Source organism: Leucoraja erinacea, chromosome 10, assembly GCF_028641065.1.
Source record: "Leucoraja erinacea ecotype New England chromosome 10, Leri_hhj_1, whole genome shotgun sequence".
Taxonomy (NCBI): domain Eukaryota; kingdom Metazoa; phylum Chordata; class Chondrichthyes; order Rajiformes; family Rajidae; genus Leucoraja; species Leucoraja erinaceus.
The window spans coordinates 48,526,979-48,550,987 of NC_073386.1; the positions used below are offsets into that span (position 1 = coordinate 48,526,979).

Consider the following 24,009-nt stretch of genomic DNA (forward strand, 5'->3'; position numbering starts at 1 on the left):
TGATACATTTCCACTCCTTTCCAATAGGGGACAAGCAGCCTATATAATCTACCCCTTAATAGGAATCTCATAAGTATTTCCTAAATTCTTTGTCTTCAAAGCTGTGCTTCATTTCTTCTACTTGTCATTCTCCATTTCAGCCAGTAGTGGGCAATTGTCATCCACTGAAGTGATGAAGGAAGTTGACACTGATGTTCATGTATTTCCAAACCACACAACTCCTCAAAAAACAGATTCTTTCTTTAACCCTAAAATGAAACCTAACAGGTGATGTATCTGGCTTGTTATTTTTGCTTCATTTTCCCTATTGTATTAATTCAGAACCGTTTAGTAATTTTTAACTTTGCACACAGTAATTCAAGTAAATTTATCAGACAGCTGACTAAACATATCTTTCCTACTTCAATAATACGTTATTTTCAAATTAATATGGCTTATAATTCTACATGGAATAATCCATTATAAGCACCAGTTTGCTAACTTAATTTTTTAGCTGATCATTGTCTGCCCTTGTTATGTCAGTGAATAACTTTAATAAATTATATTGAAGATCTCCATAAAATGGAAATGCCTTACTCTAGTGCTATTTGTATTGCAGACAACTGATATTCTGCACTCTTGCTGTTCTGGCTCAAGAGCGCAAACCTCTGGAATGTTTAGATGCCTTTGGAGCTACAGGTTCGTGATAATTGTAATTTCCCACTATACTTGATGCTTTATGCTTAATCATGTATTGCCTTTCCACTAACGTGTTCATTTTTATATTAAGAGGTTTTTAACCAATATTTAATTGCTTTCTTTGGATCCTACTAATTACTCTGCTTGCTACCAATATGATCAATTCAGAGACGGTTGATGAAATGAAGAGAACTGGGAACCCATCCACATTTTCCATTCCGTTCCTTTGAAAATTGCTTGGTTTTGGCTTGAAGTTGGAACAGCAGGCACTATCCTCATGAGTATTTGAGTTATTTTCTTGTACAACTAATCTATATACTCAATTAGAAATCATTTCTAATGTATCAAATTAAAAGATCAAATTGCCCTGATCCCAGCTGTTACATTTCCTCTGTAGATCCCAAGATGTAGAAGTGGCTTGGTAGAGGGAAAGTGTCATTTTCTTGTAAAATAGCACAACATTTATATCCTTCAAATTCACAAGATACATTTGATGTTTTATGTTCAAGTAATTGTGTTTAAATTATATGTTACTGCCATCTAAATCTAGACTGACTTGAACTTAAAACAGATTCCTCGTTTTCAATATTGGATATCCTTTATTCAATTTGTTTGTGTAAATCTGAAAAAGTTTACATGTTAATAATCTTGTAATTCTCTTACAAGTCTTGCCGGTAATGCATTGTTTTCAACATTTTCCCCCTGTGTATCATGTTACTTTCTTGGTTTGTGGAAATGTATTTATGGTTAGTTTTATGTTTCTAGCTGGGACAAAAAAAATTGATTTTGAACTAAAACCTCACTTGAGAGAGATCTGAATGTGCCCTGATACTGATAAACTGCTGCACATTCAGAGGTGCTATCTTTCAGATGTCCCATGGAACTAAAGTCACTTTGCTACCTCAGTTGGATGTAAATATGTTTGGGGAAAAAAACTGGGGTGTTCCCCCATTGTACAGGGCAATGTATTAACAATATTAACAATTGATTATTGGTAATTATTCTGCTGTTTGTGTGACCATGCTGTTTCAAATTACTGCCATTTTGCATTACTTCATGTGCTGTGTGGCATTTATCGCCCACTCCTAATTGCCCTTGAATAGGCTGATTATCTGGGCTGGGGTGTTCAAGAGGCATTTGAGAGTCAATAGCTTTGCGTTGAGTCTCGGGTTACACACAGACCAAGTAAATATGGCAAAGTTATGTGAGTAAATGGGTTTTTAACTCCATTTGCTAATTTTGTTGTCACCATCACTGTTTCAGTTAAATGAACTGAAAATCACCCACCTGTTGAGAAGAGTTCAAATTTCTGCCACTGCATTATTAGGCCAGGCTAGATTTCAGAGTTTCATCCAACGTAGGATGCTTAGATTGAAGGCCAGCCCTAATGATCAACAACTATCGTTTTTTCCTACATTATATTAGTGACTGGGCTGTAAAGGCACTTTGGTCGCTGTAATGCAGTGTGGACGTTGTGACGTTTTGAAAGGGACTATTTGGTCCTGCTAATCCTTTCTTTCTTATTGATGTCATTACAGCAAAGCAGCCAGAAAGGATTTGTGTCTGAGGCTAATACAGGAATAGATGTTTTGCTTATAGCTTTCATTATTAATCCTCTGCATGTGCAATTTTTTGGATGTGCAATGTTTTGATATTAAAAATATATTATCAGATTAAAAGAAGTGTGAATGAGGTCCCGGTAGTCAACTGATTCGAGCTGAAACAGGGTTTTATGGACTGTTTTCTTAATTCTAAGAAATGGTTTCCAAATTTGATAGTTACTTTATATTTGCATTTACATAGTTTAAGTGGTGGAGGAGTTATCTCCAACAGCGACTTTCATGATTTGATCATTTGGGGCTGACCATCAATCTAAGCATTCTACGTTGGATTAAAATCTGAGATCTAAAACTCTTCAAGACTGTAGAGAGGAAAGTAAATCTATTATATGATGCCTTCCCTGTTCTCAAGTTTCTTCCCAAATCTTTATGCCCATATGGTTATTTTGAATTTTCTATGCTTTTTCATAACCTGACATGTTGACGTATTGCTCAAGGGAATATGCCCTGAATGGCAACTGAGCTGGTTTTGCTTCCTTGAATTGATCAGAGAGTGGTTTTGTCGACAGATGTGAGCTAAATGTCAAACTCGCACTATCCATCATGTCCTAGTCGGGCTGCTTAGCAATACAGTTGCTGTATCTCTACATGAAATAAAATGGGTTATTCTGCTATTCTTGCAGGAATTATGGGGTTACAGTGGGCCAAACACCTTGGAGATGCTGTGAGAGTCACCATAAATGACATAAACGAGGGCTCTGTGAAGATGATTGGAGAAAATTGTCACCTAAACCGAATGAAGGTGGTGATGAACAGAAAAGAAGAGGAGGAGGATGAAGATGAGGTTGAGGAAAATGATGATACTTTAGGTACTATTGAGGTCACACAAATGGATGCCAATGTACTCATGCATTTGAGAGCTTTTGACTTCATGTGAGTGAAACATCATAATATAAATACTTTGGATATTAATATTTCATTTACTGTTCATTGACTTGAATGCATATTAAACTTTAATTTTATGTCATAGAAACTAATAGTCTCCACTTGCCAGAATACTTTTTTCTTAATAAACACTAGCACTTTATAGAGAACTTGGTGCTGTAAAATGCTGGAACTGCCATATATATTTTTATATAACAAAGCAAGCTGTGAGCAACATTGCTAGGAAAATTCAAGAAATAATGCAATTTGATATCATATAACTATATAACAATTACAGCACGGAAACAGGCCATCTCGGCCCTACAAGTCCGTGCCAAACAACTTTTTTCCCTTAGTCCCACCTGCCTGCACTCATACCATAACCCTCCATTCCCTTCTCATCCATATGCCTATCCAATTTATTTTTAAATGATACCAATGAACCTGCCTCCACCACTTCCACTGGAGGCTCATTCCACACCGCTACCACACTCTGAGTAAAGAAGTTCCCCCTCATGTTACCCCTAAACTTCTGTCCCTTAATTCTGAAGTCATGTCCTCTTGTTTGAATCTTCCCTATTCTCAAAGGGAAAAGCTTGTCCACATCAACTCTGTCTATCCCTCTCATCATTTTAAAGACCTCTATCAAGTCCCCCCTTAACCTTCTGCGCTCCAGAGAATAAAGACCTAACTTATTCAACCTATCTCTGTAACTTAGTTGTTAAAACCCAGGCAACATTCTAGTAAATCTCCTCTGTACTCTCTCTATTTTGTTGACATCCTTCCTATAATTGGGCGACCAAAATTGTACACCATACTCCAGATTTGGTCTCACCAATGCCTTGTACAATTTTAACATTTACATCCCAGCTTCTATACTCAATGCTCTGATTTATAAAGGCTAGCATACCAAAAGCTTTCTTTACCACTCTATCTATATGAGATTCCACCTTCAAGGAACTATGCACGATTATTCCCAGATCCCTCTGTTCAACTGTATTCTTCAATTCCCTACCATTTACCATTTTGATTTGTCCTGCCAAGGTGTAGCACCTCACATTTATCAGCATTAAACTCCATCTGCCATCCTTCAGCTCATTTTTCCATATGGCCTAAATCGCTCTGTAGACTTTGGAAATCCTCTTCATTATCCACAACACCCCCTATCTTGGTATCATCTGCATACTTACTAATCCAATTTACCACCCCTTCATCCAGATCATTGATATACATGACAAACAACAAAGGACCCAACACAGATCCCTGAGGCACCCCACTAGTCACCTGCCTCCAACCCGACAAACAACCATCCACCATTACCCTCTGGCTTCTCCCATTCAGCCACTGTTGAATCCATCTTGCTATTCCGGCATTTATACCCAACAGTTTAACCTTCTTAACCAACCTTCCATGAGGAACCTTGTCAAAGGCCTTACTAAAGTCCATATAGACAACATCCACTGCTTTACCCTCGTCAATTTCCCTAGTAACCTCTTCAAAAAATTCAAGAAGATTAGTCAAACATGACCTTCCAGGCACAAATCCATGTTGACTGTTCCTAATCAGACCCTGTTTATCCAGATGCTTATATATATTATCTCTAAGTATCTTTTCCATTAATTTGCCCACCACTGAAGTCAAACTAACAGGTCTATAATTGCTAGGTTTACTCTTAGAACCCTTTTTAAACAATGGAACAACATGCGCAGTACGCCAATCCTCAGGGACTATTCCCGTTTCTAATGACATTTGAAATATTTCTGTCATAGCCCCGGCTATTTCTACACTAACTTCCCTCAATGTCCTAGGGAATATCCTGTCAGGACCTGGAGACTTTTCCACTTTTATATTTTTCAAAAGTGTCAGTACTTCTTTTACTTTGAAACTCATAATATCCATAGCTACTCTACTCTAGTTTCTTACCTCACACAATTCAATATCCTTCTCCTTGGTGAATACCGAAGAAAATAAATTGTTCAATATCTCCCCCATCTCTTTTGACTCTGCAGATAGCTGTCCACTCTGTCTCTCCAATGGACCAATTTTATCCCTCGTTATCCTTTTGCTATTAATATAGCTGTAGAAACCCTTTGGATTTACTTTCACCTTACTTGCCAAAGCAACCTCATATCTTCTTTTAGCTTTTCTAATTTATTTCTTAAGATTCTTTTTACATTCCTTATACACCTCAAGCACCTCATTTACTTAATGTAGCCTATAATTATTGTAGATCTACCTCTTTTTCCGAACAAGATGTCCAATTTCCCTTGAAAACCAGGGCTCTTTCCAATTTTTACTGTTTCCTTTCAACCGAACAGGAACATAAAGATTCTGTACTCTTAAAATTTCCCCTTTAAATGTCCTCCATTTCTCTTCTACATCTTTCCCATAAAACAAAATGTCCCAGTTCACTCCTTTTAAATCATCTCGCATCTCATCAAAGTTAGCCTTTCTCCAATCAAAAATCTCAACCCTAGGTCCAGTTCTGACCTTCTCCATAATTATATTGAAACTAATGGTATTGTGATCACTGTGATCACAAAGTGCTCCCCAACGCATACCTCCGCCACCTGTCCCGTCTAATTTCCTAACAGGAGGTCCAGCACTGCCCCTCCTCTAGTAGGTACCTCTATGTATTGCTGCAAAAAACTATCCTGCACACGTTTTACAAACTCCAAACCATCCAGCCCATTTACCGAATGTGTTTCCCAGTCTATGTGTGGAAAGTTGAAATCTCTCACAATCACCACCTTGTGCTTACTACTAATATCTGATATCTCCTTACATATTTGCTCTTCCAATTCTCGTTCCCCACTTGGCGGTCTATAATACACCCCCATAAGTGTTGCTACACCTTTCCCACTTCTCAGTTCCACCCAAATAGCCTCCCTAGACGAGCCTTCCAATCTATCCTGCCAAAGCACTGCTGTAATATCTTCCCTGACTAGCAATGCAACACCTCCACCTATAATTATTGTAGATCTCCCTCTTTTTCCGAACAAGATGTCCAATTTCCCTTGAAAACCAGGGCTCTTTCCAATTTTTACTGTTTCCTTTCAACCGAACAGGAACATAAAGATTCTGTACCCTCCAATTCTATCACACCTGAAGCAACGAAATCCTGGAATATTTAGTTTCCAATCACAGCCCTCCTGCAACCATGTTTCACTGATCGCCACAACATCATACTTCCAGGTGTCTATCCAGACTCTAAGCTCATCCACCTTTCTTACAATGCTCCTAGCATTAAAATATGCACATTTAAGAAACCCCCCGTCTCTTCTCTGTTTATTTCCTTTTTTTTCTTTCTCCTCTTGTGTCCGAGTGCTTCCCTTTTCTGCTTCCTGCCTCCCATCATATCATCCAATCTGGAATCCCACAGAGTTCTGTGTGGATATCTTGAAACATTGTTAAAAAATAAATAAATGCTACAGGTGTTGGAGATACCCAAGGAAGGTGGAAGAAAAAATGAGCTGATTCAAAATAGTAAAGCACATTGAAAATCTATTCACTCTTGGCTTTACCCATCAGATCATGTCCTGATATTGCTAAACGAAGAGTGCAAAAAATAGAACGTGTTAGTTAAATTTACAGGTCAGTTGGTTATGAAATACATATGATCCTATTTGATGTTCTTTTTGAAGAATGCCCAGCAGATTAATCAATATATACACTTCGAGCTGATTCTAACTCATAAAGGGAAATAAATATTTTAGCCATGCTTACAGTATGTGGTCTTAAATATACAATCATAGGAGTGAATTGCTTTAGGCAACCTTCTTAATTTCAATTTTTTGTTCTGTAGCAAAATACTCCTTCTGACTGTAATTCCCTGAAGCCTGGTCAGGGATGGAAAGTTATTGCCCCTCTTTAAAATCTTAAACACTTGTGCGCTCTCATAATTTACAAATGTTTACAATAGCTAGAGTATATGGACGGAGAAAAGTAATCGAGGTTTGTTTAAAAGTATAATAAATGAACAATGGACTGGAAGATGAGCAGTTTAACAATAGAAGTCAGAACTAATGACATGTATATATTGAAATATTTTGACAAACTAATAATTATCATTTGACTTGGCAAATGCTGTGGAAAATCAGTATTGACAGAGTAGCTGCAGATGAAGGAAAAATATTTTTATTGCCGGCAGATGTTGCCCGTTCTAGATCTGCCCATAGTTTTAATGTGAATTTCATTCTGCCCTGTTGAGAATAAAGTGAGTTAACTGTAATGAATACCATGTGTACGTTGATTTTGATTATTCGTGGGATCAAAATTGCATCTTGAGAAGGTAGTAAATATAGCCATTTGTATCTGTTTGCATTGAAAGTATTGTAAGCTTTGTAGATTGTCTATTTTTAGTTGTCATGTTAGATTTCTGGAACTTGAGAATTCTTTGCCACATAAGTAATTTAACATCCATGGAAATCTGTTGGTTCTGTTAACCATTTTACAGTCCACAAAGCACAAATATAACAGGGTACATGCTGAGCAGTGGACGTGCTATTTAAATTCACCCCAATAGGTCAGAAAATAGCTAAAATGTCTGCAGTTCAATCCTGGTTGAAGCTGTAACTTTGCGATTGGCTTTCATCATATTTTTTGGAACTGGGCATTCCATTGGCGGGAAAGGATAAACAATGAATTACTGGGACGAGGAGACTGATAGAAGTAGAAAGACTTGGATAGAGTGGATGTGGAGAGGATGTTTCCACCAGTGGGACAGTCTGGGACTAGAGGTCATAGCCTCAGAATTAAAAGACGTTCTTTTAGGAAGGAGATGAGGAGGAATATCTTTAGTCGGAGGGTGGTGAATCTGTGGAATTCTTTGCCACAGAAGGCTGTGGAGGCCGTCAGTGGATATATTTAAGGCAGGGATGGATAGATTCATGATTTATAAAGGGGTCAGAGGTTATGGGGAGAAGGCAGGAGAATAGGATTAGGAGGAAGAGATAAATCTGCCATGACTGAATTGCGGAGTAGACCTGTTGGGCCGAATGGCCTAATTCTGCTCCTATCACATGATCTTATGAAGTACCATGTTTTGGTGTTTGATCATTTAATTGCCGGCATTACCTTCTTGCTTACCAGGCTCTGCTCTCTAGATCATCTTTACTAAACCCGTCTCGTATTGCCCTTGAATCTTTTCCAGCCACATTTTTGTTCATTGTCACTTCTTGTTCTTTGGCATCTCAATGTTCTGTGTGAAGTGCAACCTCAGTGTTCATTGACTTAAAGGTGCTTTAAGATTGTGCATTTGTAGGGCAAAGTCCATTCAGAAAAGGCCATTCTGACCCGAGCTATCTTCCATCTTAAAGCTGGAAGTTGAAGGTGTACATTGCTGTGTAAAATGTGATGAAAGTCTCTTTTTCTTCAAGTATCAAAGTTGGCAGATATTACCATTGCAACTAACTGTATATTATACATATTTTTGTCTTGGGACAGTCATCTTGACCCATTTGGAACAGCAATAAATTACTTTGATGCTACCTTCAGAAATGTGCGGAATCTTGGAATCGTTTCTGTGACATCCACTGACATTAGCACATTGTACTGCAAGGCCTTAAATGTCACCATGCGCCACTATGGTTGTAATATTGTCCGGACAGAATACTATAAAGAGGTGGCAGCCAGAATGGTCATTGCTTCTATGGCAAGGTAATGTGTTGACTGTTTATCTTTTGCAAAACACAAGATTTTTAGAGAGCACCTCCCAAGTAGCTTTTCAAGTTAAGAATAATCTGATAATATATTTACCACTTTTTTTTAGACTAATACATCTCGGAAGCAAATCCTTTCAAATCAAAACATCTTTTTTTAAAATTTGCTTTGATTTCAATAAATAAGCCAGCTCTATTCCTCAAATATGAATTTATCTACTGCATTTTTAATAAGGTCTTTCATACATATTTCTGTGGTCATTATTACAGTTACTTTGTCTGTAGTAATGAACATTGTAAGTGACGCTGTCCAGGTTGTCCCTCAGGAGAATTGCTTTTTGCTGACTTTAATGTAGTTGTAAGATTTTTATTGGTTCTTGTATCTTTCTCATTTACAACTTCCAAAATTTTAGGGTGGAAACGCTGCAAATGTCTTTTCAAATTTGAAGCTCTTGTTGGAGCCTTTTTTTATCAGAGCCAGAGAAACAACTGAGTTTTACTTCACACAATCTTTCACCATCATCATCTTCTATCATACACTGACACACAAAATGTTTTTCACCTGTAGTCATTGTAAAATATTCAAAAACCGCAGATCTGTTTGGAGTTTTCTTTAACGTTGTGAAAGGGGCTTTAGATTTCAAACTTGCTAACTTGGGAAATATTGAATTAACTCAAATTTTTTTCCTGAAAAGAAAAGAATTCATGACATTAGTGAATGAACCTGAAATGGAATTATTAACGTATTTTATATATCACAAAATATGGGGTTAAAGTATAGTAAATACTGGTGGAAGAACTGATATACTTTACTAAACTTACCTTTAACCTTACTTTACTTACCTTTATTTACCTTCACTTTAGTAGTCTTTATTCATTGATTAAATAATTTGAGGAAACTTGTTTTAAGGGATTAGGGGGGTCAAGGGGACGCAGCCCCCCTTGTTAGTTTAGGTTAGGATAAAGGGAGTGGGGTCAAGGGAACTCAGTCCCCTGTTAGTTTAGATTAGCTGGTATTTACTATACTTTTACCAAAATGAGCCCTAACATTTTTCCTTCATTACCCAACCCCTTACTAACCTTTTAACCTAGAATATTGTGTTAAGCATCACACTGAAAGTAGAAAGTATGGTTTGCATTGACGAAAAATTGCCACCTTCTTTGGCGCTTTGCCAAGACAAGTGTTTACTGCTCATCTCCTTGTCATCTCTTATTATTATTTTAACGCCCCAGGAATTAGAATGTAATTCTGGTTTCTTCTTTGTAATATTTGATGGAGCATTAGATAGCACTGGTTTAACCGCAATGTTCACAATAACACAGTGTGATTGAACACGTGATTTCTAATGTTATGCCTTTGGCATAAACTTTGGGTCTTCCAGTCCTCTTTATCCATTGATCAGAATTTGCTTAGCTTTTATTATTTTCTGCACCTTCAACCATTTCTAGCTATTCAACGTACATAATACTTTCCTTTTTACAACCATATTTGCTAACAGAGAGCTAACAACATTTATCAAAATGTTACCAGTTTGCATCATATTAATTATCACTGTAGTTTCATGCTGCCATTTGCATGGTTTACAAGTTTATGCCATGGGCAAATTTGGATATGAGGTTTTCTCTCCAATCATTTAGGCATTGGGTCCAAACTTTTGGAATTGAGTGGAAGCACAAGGACCAAAATTATTGGTTCTTCTATGTGTGTAACTGACTGCACAGAGGCCACTAAACACATGCAGTGACATGAAACAATATTATTTATTGTGTCATTGTTTGCACAAAGTTCTACTAGATGTACATTGTTTGTGAGAATATGAAAGTAGGACCAAACCTAAGGGATGCGGTCCACCTTAGCGTTAATTCAAGGATTCCACTTAGGCCTGTGATCGATACTCCAAAGGATCCATTGTCCTCTGAGCAGATATGTCTTCCACTGATTGGCCATCCCAATACTTGCACCAATGTACTTGAATACCATAGTATCTTCCCACCTAGCTTCTCTTCCTGCCCCAGCAGCTGTTCCATTCTCCCAAACAAATGTCCAAAAACAATTCCTCCTGGTTATTTCATTTCCTAGTTCCTATGAATGATGATTGTACCTACAGTCAATTATACATAAATAAACAATGCTTTATCTATTATGCAATATTTATATGAAAAATAATTTGCATAAAATTATTGCCCTCCCTTCCTTTCTCATGCCAACTTCCTTTTTCATGAATGTATAAAATTGACAATCTGAGTTGTGATTAATTTATGCAAAATATTATACAGAAAATAAAGGTCATTGTGCTGCAGGCAAGTGCAACTAAGCACAATAAAAGCTATTGCTTTTAAATCCATGCTTAAAAATATTTGCCATTGTGTTGCTGGGCGGCTTAAACATGTTTACAACTATAATACTATCTGCTAAAGTGTTATCTTTAAAGGCAGACCATGCTAAAGTTATACAGAATGAAAATGAAATTGTGAAGAGACTGGATAACATTTTATCAAAAACAATTTCTAATAGCTGGTACATATTAGATTGAAATTGAATCCCATTTAATTAAAGCAAAATATAGTAAGATAATATTTAATGTTTAAAGCAAAACTGTTTTCTATACCTAGAACTTCAATATTTTAGTAATTGAAAATTGATTTTTATAGTGAGTGAAACGCAGTAAGAAACATTTCCAGAATATGTGCCTCACTGAGGAAAACCAACTGGGCATTTCTGAGCTTGAGTCAGCTTTATGCCCCTGAAGTGAATTCTGTGGATGGGTTGCACAAGATAATTCTAATCCCTGTGCAATGTGGTCTTTTGTGCCATTGCAAAATAACTTGGACTGTGTTTGCTGAGACTACCTTATTTTTACAGTGCAATATCAGATTGGCATGCCTTCCCTGCAGTTCAGTCCATTGCTTGTCATTGTCCTTCATCCCCACAACCAGTGTGAGCTCACTCCTGACATGCAATCTTCATATCCAGACCACGCACGTTGAGCTAAAATTGTCACCATCCACTCAGTCAATCTATTAGTTTCCCAGGAATCCACTTTTTCACCCTTGCCCTCCTGTCCAACTTCCACCCCACAACTCCCATCCCCTCCAGTTCTTGTTCCGATTACATTTCTTTCCCCCTTGCCACCTCACCACCTCCAATCATCTAAAAGATTGTTTAAAAATCAGAAAGTCTTTAGACTTTAGAGAAATAGCGTAGAAACAGGCCCTTCGGCCCACCGAGTCCGTGATGACCAGCGATCACTCCGTATCACTATCCTACATACAAGGGACAATTTTACCGAGCTAATTAACCTACAACCTGTGCGTTGTTGGAGTGTAGGAGAAATCCGGAGCACCCGGGAAAACCCCATGCAGTTACAGGGAGAATGTACCAACTCCATACAGACAGTACCTGTTGACAGGATTAAACTTAAATAAAATTAGAAATAATGTTATTGTTTTTTTCGATCATAAGCTTTTGACTATGAATTAGAATGGACAATGTTACAGCAGGGAAACAAGCCCTTTGGCTCTCCATGTCTGTGCTGGCCATAATGCCAATTTAACTAATAAACTAATTCTTGCTGGCAAATAAAAAAAGAAAGTGGAAAATAGCATGAGAGGTAAAAGTAGAGAGAAGATGCATTTTAAAAATTGACAAATGAAATGATTTCAGAGTATTCCCAACCTTTTACCATTGTATGGAATTTGGCTTTACTTTGCTAATGTTTGTCATTCTTAATTAGAGCCATAGTAGTGATTTGCAATATTAGTGCCATTCATTTTGTAACTGCAAGATCATTTTTCATTGTTTTTAATACATTTTTTCTAGTTAAGCTAAGAAATGAAGATGAAGTGTTAAGTGCGTTAGTGTCCCTTTGGTTTAGTTATGTATTCTGATATACTGGCTTCACTATGTTGTTACATGCAATGGTACAGTGATATTAGTGTAAAGACGTCATTGCATCATGCATGTTAGTGAACTTTCTCCTCAATCAATTATGAAGGAACACCCTAGATCCAATGGCGGTTTATATTTGCTGTAGTACCTTTCTCTGTGCATCTGGTAAATGAATAGCATGTGTCGGGTATATTTTTTTCCTCCATTGCTTTGCTGTGTTAGCTTTTGATGTTTATCTGCAGGGCGGCAGCACGCTGCAACAAGGGGATTGAAGTTCTGTTAGCCGTAGCTCTGGAACACTTTGTTCTGGTAGTGGTACGGGTGCTTCGAGGTCCTTCCCAGGCAGACGAAAGCCTGAAGAAAATCCGTCGCCTGATCCATTGTCAATGGTGTGAAGAGCGGGTCTTCTACAAGAAGTGCCATATGCTAGAAGGTAAATCCCCCGCAACAACAATCCATGCAACTAACATGTCTGAATATATTTAGTTATTTTCCATCCACAGAACAGAGTGGTTGTCGGTGCAAACAATGCAGTGTTTATCGATCTGCTGATCAACAACAATGCTATTGATTGTTGGTATCCTCCCAGTACTTTTTAAGCTCCGAGCAACATTATAACTATTTGTTATCTGGCTCCTCCTTTATATATCATTGTTGACCTGAATAAACAGTAAATATTTATCAATGGCAGAAAGTTGATGCTCCAATATTTGTTTAGTCTTCCAGACCACTTGCAAACTTTGACCAAATGGTAAGTATATTTGAAATACGGTCACAATAAATAATGACTTCCCATCGGGCAAAAACTTCTTGTGTTGGAAGTACTATTAGAGTTTCATTTTTTTTTCTTGAGATTTGTGGGTTTTGCTATACAGGTAAGGTTCACAGATGACTGGTGCCAGATACATTAAGCACTTCCCTAGACATGAATTCTAACGTGTTAAAGCATTTACTGACTATGGTCTTATGGTTTTAAGTTTTGAGTCAATACAATACAATACGCACGATGTCACTGCCCTGAAAATTGATGTGCAACAATGTCTTTTGTTTAGTAACAAACGATCGGTCTATTTTCAAATAGATTTTCCGTTGTCCTTTCAGAGAGTGCATATCAGCAGCTGCCCTGCGATTGCCATGGAAGTATGCCAGGAAAAACCGCAGTGGAGCTTGGACCATTGTGGTATGTTGCTGCTAAAATTAGTGGACTTGAATAAAATTCCAAGTTGCAGTTTGACCTCCTAATGAGTCCTCAATGAATTTGTCCTGCATTATCAGTTCCTGTATATAATTTGTCCTGCATTATCAATTCATAAACTAAACAAGCCGACAAATTCATTTCACTTGCACTTTATATGCAATGTGACGAATAAAACTGATTGATTGATTGATTGATTGATTGTGTTGGAAGGAACTGCAGATGCTGCTTTAAACCGAAGATAGATACAAAATACTGGTGTAACTCAGCGGGCCAGGCAGCATCTCTGGAGAGAAGGAATGGGGGACATTTCGGGTCGAGACCCTTCTTCAGACTGAGAGTCGGGGAAAGGGAAACGAGGGATATAGAGTGATGTAGAGAGATATAGAACGAATGAATCAAAGATATGCAAAAAAGTAACGATGATAAAGGAAACAGGCGATTGTTGTTTGTTGGGTGAGAGCAAGAAGCTGGTGTGACTTACTGATTTCAGGCATAATTTTCTTCTCTCTACTCCAATAAGAACTTTTTTACCAATGTAATTAGAACCCAACACTTTCTTGTGATTACTGTTCAAATGCTCCAAATAAAAGAGCTGCATGCAACCTTGTCAGACAATGCCAGCTGATCTAAAATTGGGCACACTCTCATCATGCAATTTAAACCAAAAAAAAAAAGCTTCAACCACCTTCATCGCCACATTTAAGTGAGGGTGTAGGAAGTGACAAGATTGTATTTTGAAGAGTGACCAAGCTTTCCATTATGGCAGCTCCTTTTAGAGTTTCAACATTGTCTTCTGGTTAAACAGTATTTATTTTAAATTTGTGATGCTCGCAGATTTCATGTATTTTACATAAAATTTATCCATCAGTAGAATAATGGCTCTGCTCAACCAGCTAAACTGTCAAAAACTAAACAAACCAACAAAAATTAGTGCAAATGAGGCTTAGGTTTCAAAGACTTTTGTTTGAACCTGGAATGATAAGTTATGCATATGCTCCAGCCCCACACATCACCTTTGTACACCAAAAACCCATCTAAATAAACCAGAAAGTGTTATATTGCAATACAATATTCTATAGATATCTGGACTATCATGGATAATTAATACTGAAGAGGCTTGGACAATTTCTTGTTTGCAATATAACAAACGTAAAAGAAGTCAGTGAAGTAGATAAGACATTTTACATACAACTACAATGTGAAGTTGCAAAGTCACACTAAAAGTTACTTCATTGAGATACTCTAGACCAGTGGTTCCCAACCTTTTTTAGTTCATTGTCCCCTTGGGCTCTTTAATTTTTTTTGTAGCCCCTCCCCCTGACATTAGCGGAAAAAAAGTGGCCCCCTTCATTGAACCTGTGGCCCCCTAAATCCCCAAATTTTTCTGTGGGCCCCCCTGATATTTTCCCTGGCCCCAGGTTGGGAATCACTGCTCTAGACCATTGCCTCGCCTTTACCATGGCACATTGACTAGATCAGACCGCATCTACTATTTTATGCATGTGACATTTTTCTTGGAAAATATGATCAGGTATTAGCACTGTGATGAAGGGTTGAAGAGATATCGGATTCGGGTCAATTCTAAATTACTAACTCTGCTTTTCACAACTTCCAAGCAGGATTTTTTTTTAATCTTTTTTGTTTATCATGCTGTGCCTTAATGTAGATCATCTCCTTGACTATTGCAGTATTGAATTATTTTGTTGGCATCCAAGTGTTTTATTTTAATTTATAACTATTATCTTCCCATGTACTGGTTATTTTTTGATTTTTTTTTCGCTTTAATTTGTGGCGTTCTCCTAGAATTCCCACCTCAGTAACAGATTTAGTACTTGGCTTTGCCCCAGTTTATACATTTGCATTTTATTTTATTTGATTGATTTGTCTCTGAGATTAAATGGGGCCCAGTGGCTGCGCTGATACAATGTAATCCAGATTCCATTCAACCGCAAAACGACTTTTAGTCATGAGCATCTGAAGACAACTGTATTCATGGTGAAGGGTTTGTTATGTGTACCACAGATGAGTACACTTTGTACACATGTTTTGGTTTAACTACAAAGTCGAGCAGAGGAAATTTTCCATTTGCGTTGTAAAAAAAATCTCTGGAAATAGAACAACTACATTGCTTTTACTGGAGTACGCCAACCTTTTGCCTCTTGATAAACATCATGTGGCACTCTTTTTTAAAAGTAGGCAATTATTTGAATGCCATATCCTGCTGGCTAACACACCAATACATGAGTTTCTTTTCATTTTGCAAAACTACAGCATTTTTATTCCAAATGCTTGAAATTTCAAGATGCGCTCTGATCAACAGTGAATCATTATTCGTGTATCATTCATATAGATTGTTCATTATGGCTGGGTACAGTCATACTTCCTTTTTCCTGAAAGATATATAACAGAGTGTAAAGATGGTACACCTGCATTTTCGTTTGCAGCCATTAATACTGTACATGGCAAATGGGCAGATGCTGGGCATCCGATGTTATAGCTAATCTTTATATATGCATTGGAGGAAAATAAGTGAAATCTAGTTGCAGATGTGGGTTAATTACTGTGTTCCTGGGTGGTCATTGTCAATGGGTTGGCAGATGGTGAAATATATATACTGGAAGTGTTATTAAGTCAGCAAGCACCTATTGGAGAGAAGTGGGGTTCATATTTGGATATCAATTTTTAGGTGATATCATTTAGTTTATTGGTTACATGTGCGTATAAATATATAGTTTACAGGTAAAAATGAAGACGATTGTATTTTAATGTCGAAACACTTCCATTCATTGTGATTGGTGTTGGAGCACTGGCTGGTTACTGCTGGGAGTGAACCTTTTGTGGGCAGTATTGTGACCTGATTATGTCAATTTCAAACAGTTGGCTGTTTCCTATTCACCTTCCATTCTTATGTGATTCTTGAAGACCTGAAGAGAATTAAAAAAAAAAGAGTTGTTTAAAACTACCATGTAGTTGATATGGTTTAGGGATGACTGGTGACTAACAATGGTAGACATTTACGCAATGTTCAAAATCATGTTGCTCTCTAGTGAGACTAATGGGCCTGTCCCACTTAGACTATTTTTAGGCGATTGTCATAGTCGTAGCAGGTCGCCATAAAATTGGCGACTGGACCCCTCTTCGACATAAAATTTGAAATAGAATCATTACTTTAACAACAACAAAAAAACAAAGTCAGCACCGGCGACAACCTATGTCACCTGGCGACAACCTACGTTAACTTGGCGACAACTACGACAGCACCTACTGTCAGGAGAAGCCCAGCTACGCTCATTGGCGTCAAACCCACTGTCGCCGACTGTCTCCGAAAAATGGTCAACATGTTGAAAATCCAGCGGTGACCAGAAAGACACTATAACTCTTTATTGCGACTGAGGAGACTACTCACGACCATACAGGCGACACCCTGGCGACCATGTGGCAACAGCCTAGTCGCCTAAAAAATCACCTAAGTGGGACAGGCCCATAAGATGAATATTCTGCAACTCCAACTCAACTTAGATGTACACTTCCATCAATTCCTCAGTATAATTGCTGTCTGCATATAATTAATGAGTTGCTCGATCCCAATTTCTGTACAAATTTAATATAAATTAATGTATTAGACTAAAAGCACATGCTGTTCACTATCTGCAGACCAAAATAAATCTCACCCCTTACTTTTGTTTCTTGACACCTTTCCAATTTCAAGGTCGGGGTCATTGTTTAACACTGGCTTCCTGCGGAGAATGCTGTTCGAAGCCGTCCAACATGGAATTGAAGACATCCATCCTTTGCTAAAGAACTTGACCTGTGAATCTGAATGCACAACATTGAAGCATCATTCAATATTTGGGCCAATGAGCCACAGCAGTCAAGGTTGGTTCGCTTACCTCGAATAAAAGGATGTACTGTTAGAAAGAAGGAGAAGATAATTTTCTTTATAGATAGACAATAGGTGCAGGAGTAGGCCATTCAGCCCTTCGAGGCAGCACCGCCATTCACTGTGATCATGGCTGATCATCCACAATCAGTACCCTGCTCCTGCCTTCTCCCGATATCCCTTGACTCCGCTATCTTTAAGAGCTCTATCTAACTCTCTGTTGAAACGATCTAGAGAATTGTCCTCCACTGCCTTCTGAGGCAGAGAATTCCACAAATTCACAACTCTCTGGGTAAAAAAAAAAAAAAAATCCTCATCTCTGTTCTAAATGGCCCACCCCTTATTCTTAAACTGTGGCCCCTGGTTCTAGACTCTCCCAACATCGAGAACATTCCTGCCCCCAACGTGTCAAATCCCTTAATAAACTTACATGTTTCAATAGGATCCCCTCTCATCTTTCTAAATTCCAGTGTATACAAACCCATTCGCTCCATTCTATCAACTTATGACAGTCCCACCATCCTAAGAATTAACTTTCTGAACCTACGCTGCACTCCCTCAATAGCAAGAATGTCCTTCCACAAATTTGGAGACCAAAACTGCACACAATACTCCAGGTGTGGTCTCACTAGGGCCCAGTACATCTGCAGAAGGACCTCTTTGCTCCTATACTCAACTCCTCGTGTTATGAGGGCCAACGTGCCATTAGCTTTCTTCACTGCCTGCTGTTACTGCATGCTTACTTTCAGTGACTGATGAACAAAGACCCCCAGATCTCATTGTACTTCCCCTTTTCCCAACTTGACACCATTCAGATAATCTGCCTTCCTGTTTTTGCTACTAAAATGGATAACCTCACATTTATCCACATTAAATTGCATCTGCCATGCATCTGCCCACTCTCCCAACCTGTCCAAGAGCCTGCATCCTCATAGCATCCTCCTCACAGTTCACACTGCCCCCCGGCTTTGTGTCATCTGCAAATTTGCTAATGTTAATCAACAAATTTACCCCCTGGGTCGGTGAAATTTACCACCTGGGGGTAAATTTACCACCTGGAGGTAAAGTTGGAAACCCTTGATCGAAATCATTAATGGATATTATAAATAGCTGCGGTCCCAGCACCAAGCATAGCGGTACCCCACTAGTTGCTGCCTGCCATTCTGAAAGGGACCCGTTAATCCCTACTCTTTGTGAATCTGGAATTTATTGCCACAGATGGATGTGGAGGCCAAGTCGATGGATATTTTTAAGGTGGCGATTCGTTGGTTCTTGATTAGTATGGGTATCAGAGGTTATGAGGAGAAGAAAGGAGAATGGGGTTGAGAGGGAAAGATACATCAGCGAAGGTTGAATGGCAGAGTAGACTTGATGGGCCGAATGACCTCATTCTGCTCCTCTAACATGAATTTACCTATAACATTTTAATAATGATTTTCAAAGTGATGTATAATTCAATTTACAGAACCATGCTGGAAGAATTGCAGTCACTGCCAGTTTAACTCAGTTTTTGTGAAAGAGTGCATAAATAAGCTGTACAGATTCAAAAGTTATTTTCTGATAAGTTGTATAATGTTGTCCAAGGCATTATTTACAGAATTGCAACAGGCATTAATGTATTTGGAACAATAATAGTAAGCGTTGGTTGGAGCAAATGTCTGTATGAACATTGGGAAAGGACAAGTTCTAGCTTTGCCATAGTAGCCTTCAAGAAGCTGCAGTACGATAACACTGGCATTCCTAAACTCAGTCAATGAAGAAGTGTGAATTTGATTAGTGATAGGTTGGTATGGGGCCTAAGGCCCAAAATCCGGAAGCCGAGAAGAAATGTTGGCGAGATGGGCAGAATTCACATTGCTAAATTATTTCTTAGCAACCTACTTTCTATTTTGAATCTAGGCAAAAGGCTATGTTTTCAGTTTTAGAGATAACGTGCGGAAACATGCCCTTTGGCCCACTGAGTCTACGCCGACCAGAGTCCCCCGCACATTATCACTATCCTACACACACACAAGGAACAATTTACAATTTTACTGAAAGCTATTAGCGAACAAACCTGTTCGTCTTTGTAATGTGAGAGGAGACCGGAGCTCCCAGAGAAAACCTGCGCAGGTCATGGGGTGAAAGTACAAACTCCGTACAGGTAAGCACCCATGGTCAGGATCGAAAACGGATCTCTGGTGCTGTAAGGCAGCAACTTTGCCGCTGAACAGTACAGAGTTGCTGATATGACAATTGCTACACCGGCATAGTACAGAATTTGCTGATATGGCAATTGCTGTTTAAAAGTATTAATCATTTAATGAGAGCATGATAATACATCACACTGCTGAGTAAATTACATCTATATCACTGTTGGCAAAGAAAAACAATGAAATCTGCATAAAACAATTGATTTGGAATTGTATAGATCAGATAAGAATCAATCAACCAAAGAGCCAAAGTGATTTAAAAACTAACCTTATCACAGGGTTTGGAGATTGCATTTACAAATTCACTGCAGTGCAATGAATGAACTATTCTTTGTCCATTAATATATTTTCCAAAATTGACTTTATAAGTACAGAATTACTTCTGAACTGGCCTTCCATTGTATAAAATAGCCAAAGGTTAGTGACATGCTAAATGTCTTGTTCCATATAGTCTCCTAAAGATGTTATTTTACCAATCCCAACATCAGCAAAGTAGAGATAGATTTTAAATGAGAAATTATACATTCCTTTCTCTATATTTTTGTGACTATTTCATATGATGGTGTATCTTCTCTTCCTGTTTAATTCTACACATGCACATTTTTGGATTTGGCTTCTATGTAATCTTTCCTTCCTTCTCTTATGAGAAACACCTGGTCTAGTCTTATTTTAGCACGGCTGTTGTCAGAGCAACATGCTTATTGCATTACAGCTGCACTGAGCCAAACTCGATCTACATCTTTTTGCAGGTTCAAATCAACTGCTTGTTTTGGGCACGTAGTCCAAACTAACACTACACTTCAATATTGTCTTTCAAAAGAAACATTAAATAAAGCCCCTGTGTTTAAGAAAGAACTGCAGATGCTGGAAAAATCGAAGATAGACAAAAATGCTGGAGAAACACAGCGGGTGAGGCAGCATCTACGGAGAAAAGGAATAGGTGATGTTTCGGGTCGAGACCCTTCTTCAGACTGATGTCGGGGGGGGGGGAAGAAGAAAGGAAGAGGCTGAGACAGTGGGCTGTGGGAGAGCTGGGGAGGGGAAGGAGGGAGAAAGCAAAGACTATCTGAAATTGGAGAAGTCAATGTTCATACTGCTGGGGTGTAAACTATCCAAGTGAAATATGAGATGCTGCTCCTCCAATTTATGGTGGGACTCACTCTGGCCATGGAGGAGGCCCAGGTGCCAACTCTCAGACACCTCCTCCTACTTATCCTTGGACCATAACCCCACAGACGAGCACCAGGCCATTATCTCAAACACTATCACTGGCTTCATCACCTCCAGCTCCTGCCCTCCCAAGCCTCCAACCTCATCGTTCCCCAGCCCCACACGGCCCAATTTTACCTTCTCCCCAAAATCCACAAACCTGACTGTCCTGGCAGACCCATTGGTTCTGCTTGTTCTTGTCCCACCAAACTTATTTCCACATACCTCGACTCCATCCTATCCCCAGGTGGCCAAATCTCTCCCTACCTATGTCCAAGACACCTCACATGCTCTTCGTCTCCTCCATGACTTCCCTTTTCCAGGCCCCCATTCCCTTATCTTCACCATGGATGTCACTCTACACCTCCATCCCCCACCAGGAGGGTCTTAAAGCTCTCCGTTTCTTCCTCGACCACAAAACCAACCAATCCCCTTCTACCGATACTCTCCTCCACCTAACGGAGCTGGTCCTTACCCTCAACAACTTTTCCTTTGACTCCTCCCATTTCCTCCAAATCCAAGGCATAGCTATGGGCATGCGCATGGGCCCCAGCTATGCTTGCCTCTTTGAAAGGTACGTCGAACAATCCTTGTTCAAGATTCAAGAAATTTATTGCCATGTCAACAAGTTGATAGGAATGTGTCTTGGTTCGCTCTCAGACAGATACAATACAATGCAATACAACCACCACATACACCACAATAAATAATACAGTGCAAAAGAAAGTGCAAAGTTCAAGGTGAAACGTGGCCCTATCCCTAAATTCTACCTCTGCTACATTGACGACCGCATTGATGCAACCTCCTGCACCCATGGATAACTCACTGACTTCATCCATTTCACCACTAACTTCCATCTGAGACTCAAATTTACCTGGACCATTTCCGACATCTCCCTACTGTTTCTTGATCTCCATCGCAGGTAACAGACTACTGATCGACATCTACTACAAACCCACTGACTCCCATGGCCATCTGGGTTTACCCCCAGCGGTATGAACATTGACTTCTCCAATTTCAGGTAGTCCTTGCTTTCTCCCTTCTTCCCCTCCACTTCCCAGCTCTCCCACAGCCCACTGTCTCTGCCTCTTACTTTCTTCTTCCCGCCCCCTCCCACCCCCACATCAGTCTGAAGGAGGGTCTCGACCCGAAACGTCACCTATTCCTTCGCTCCATAGATGCTGCCTCACCCGCTGAGTTTCTCCAGCATTTTTGTCTACCTTAAATAAAGCCCTTGCCTCTTTGTTCATATAGTTATAAAAGTTCCCATTTTACTGAATGTCAGGAGGTGAACAACAAACACCTCTGCCAATACCAGAATAGATTGCTTGGTAATTTTTGCCTACACAGTAAGAGAAACCATTCTCAAAAATAATATTTTTATTATGGAGCTAGGTTGATGACCAAGGCATTAAAGGTACTATAATAGTGCAACTTCAGGCATAAGCGTAATTTAAAAAAAAATCTTTTGTGCCTTTTTTCAGTGGGTCAAGCATTCAGCCAGGCGGGATACTGAGTTGATCATTAATCCATAGTCATTTTACTGAAGAATATAAGAAAGAGGAGGACCCTCTGGTCGGCTCTACTATTCCGTTATTTCATTAATGATCATTTATCTTGGTGCTATATAGCACATTAACTTCATATCCCTTCATTTTTCCTTTTTTAGAAACTTTTTCCATACTGAATATTCTCAACAAATGAGCTTCCACAGCCTTGTTCCATAAAGAATTTCAAAGACTCCCTGTAGAGATTCGCATTGCCTGTCCTGAATCACTGACTGAGGCCATACTTTGAGACTGCAAAGCTTAGTTTTAGACATCCCATCCAGGGGGTACATCAACTCTGCAACCTGCAAATTTTGTATGTTTTCAATTACATTGCCTCTTATTCGTATAAACTCAAGCTTAAAAAGACCAGTCTGCTTCCAGGTTTAATGAACTTGTCATTCAGGAATAAATCTGGCGATTCTTTGCTGCAATCCATCTATCATAAGAATATTCCTCTTTGCCCAGATCTGCGTTTTGTACACAGTATTCCAGATATGGTCTCACCAATTGTTTATATATAGGGAACAAGACTTTTGTATTCTTGTATTTGAATCCTCTTGTAGTAAAGACCAACATGCACATTGTTTTCTGAATTGTTTCCTGAACTTGCATGTTAACCTTCAGTGACTTGTATGCCAGGTGATACAGGTCCTCTGAACACCAATGTCAAACTCTGTCCTTGCTACTGGGAAACCTCAACCACTGTTCCTTCAATTATTAATTACTTTTGGAAAAAATTGACAAATCTTGTGGGATTTGAATAATTTATATCACATTTAAAAGGAGAATTTTTCCTAATATTTCCGGAAATGTTACTTGTATTTTGCTAATACTATTAATTTCCTTTCAGACAGGTTTGAGGATTATATTAGACTTTACATTATACTTTAGAGATACAGTGCAGAAACAGGCCCTTCGGTCCACCAAGACAGCCTCGGCCTTCGATTACCCCGTACACTAACACTGTCCTACACACAATGGACAAATAACAATTTTACCGAACCCAATTAACCTACAAACCTGTACGTCTTTGAAGTGTGGACAGAAACTGGAACACCCTGAGAAAAACCAGCAGTCACAGGGAGAACGTACAAACTCAGTACAGACATCACCCATAGTCAGGATCGATCCCGGGTCTCTGGCACTGTGAAGCAACATCTCTACCGCTATCCCAAATGTTACAAAAATATTAATATGATCTAATTGGCTGTCCATTTTTATTTGGGAGAGAAATTTCACCAGCTCAACCAACTACAAGGAAGAGTAAGAG

The 24,009-nt window shown here is 38.8% G+C and overlaps 1 protein-coding gene across 2 annotated transcripts in view; it reads left to right on the plus strand.

Annotated features, from left to right (window-relative positions):
* Window positions 1-24,009, plus strand: part of trmt1l (tRNA methyltransferase 1-like) — a 54,291-nt gene that overhangs the window by 19,927 nt on the left and 10,355 nt on the right. For both annotated transcript variants that reach the window (XM_055642172.1, XM_055642173.1), the window contains exons 7-13: window positions 141-267; window positions 599-678; window positions 2,921-3,170; window positions 8,607-8,819; window positions 12,953-13,143; window positions 13,812-13,890; window positions 17,618-17,784. In XM_055642172.1, coding sequence (XP_055498147.1) covers window positions 141-267; window positions 599-678; window positions 2,921-3,170; window positions 8,607-8,819; window positions 12,953-13,143; window positions 13,812-13,890; window positions 17,618-17,784 — 1,107 coding nt within the window. The remainder of the gene's footprint in view (window positions 1-140; window positions 268-598; window positions 679-2,920; window positions 3,171-8,606; window positions 8,820-12,952; window positions 13,144-13,811; window positions 13,891-17,617; window positions 17,785-24,009) is intronic.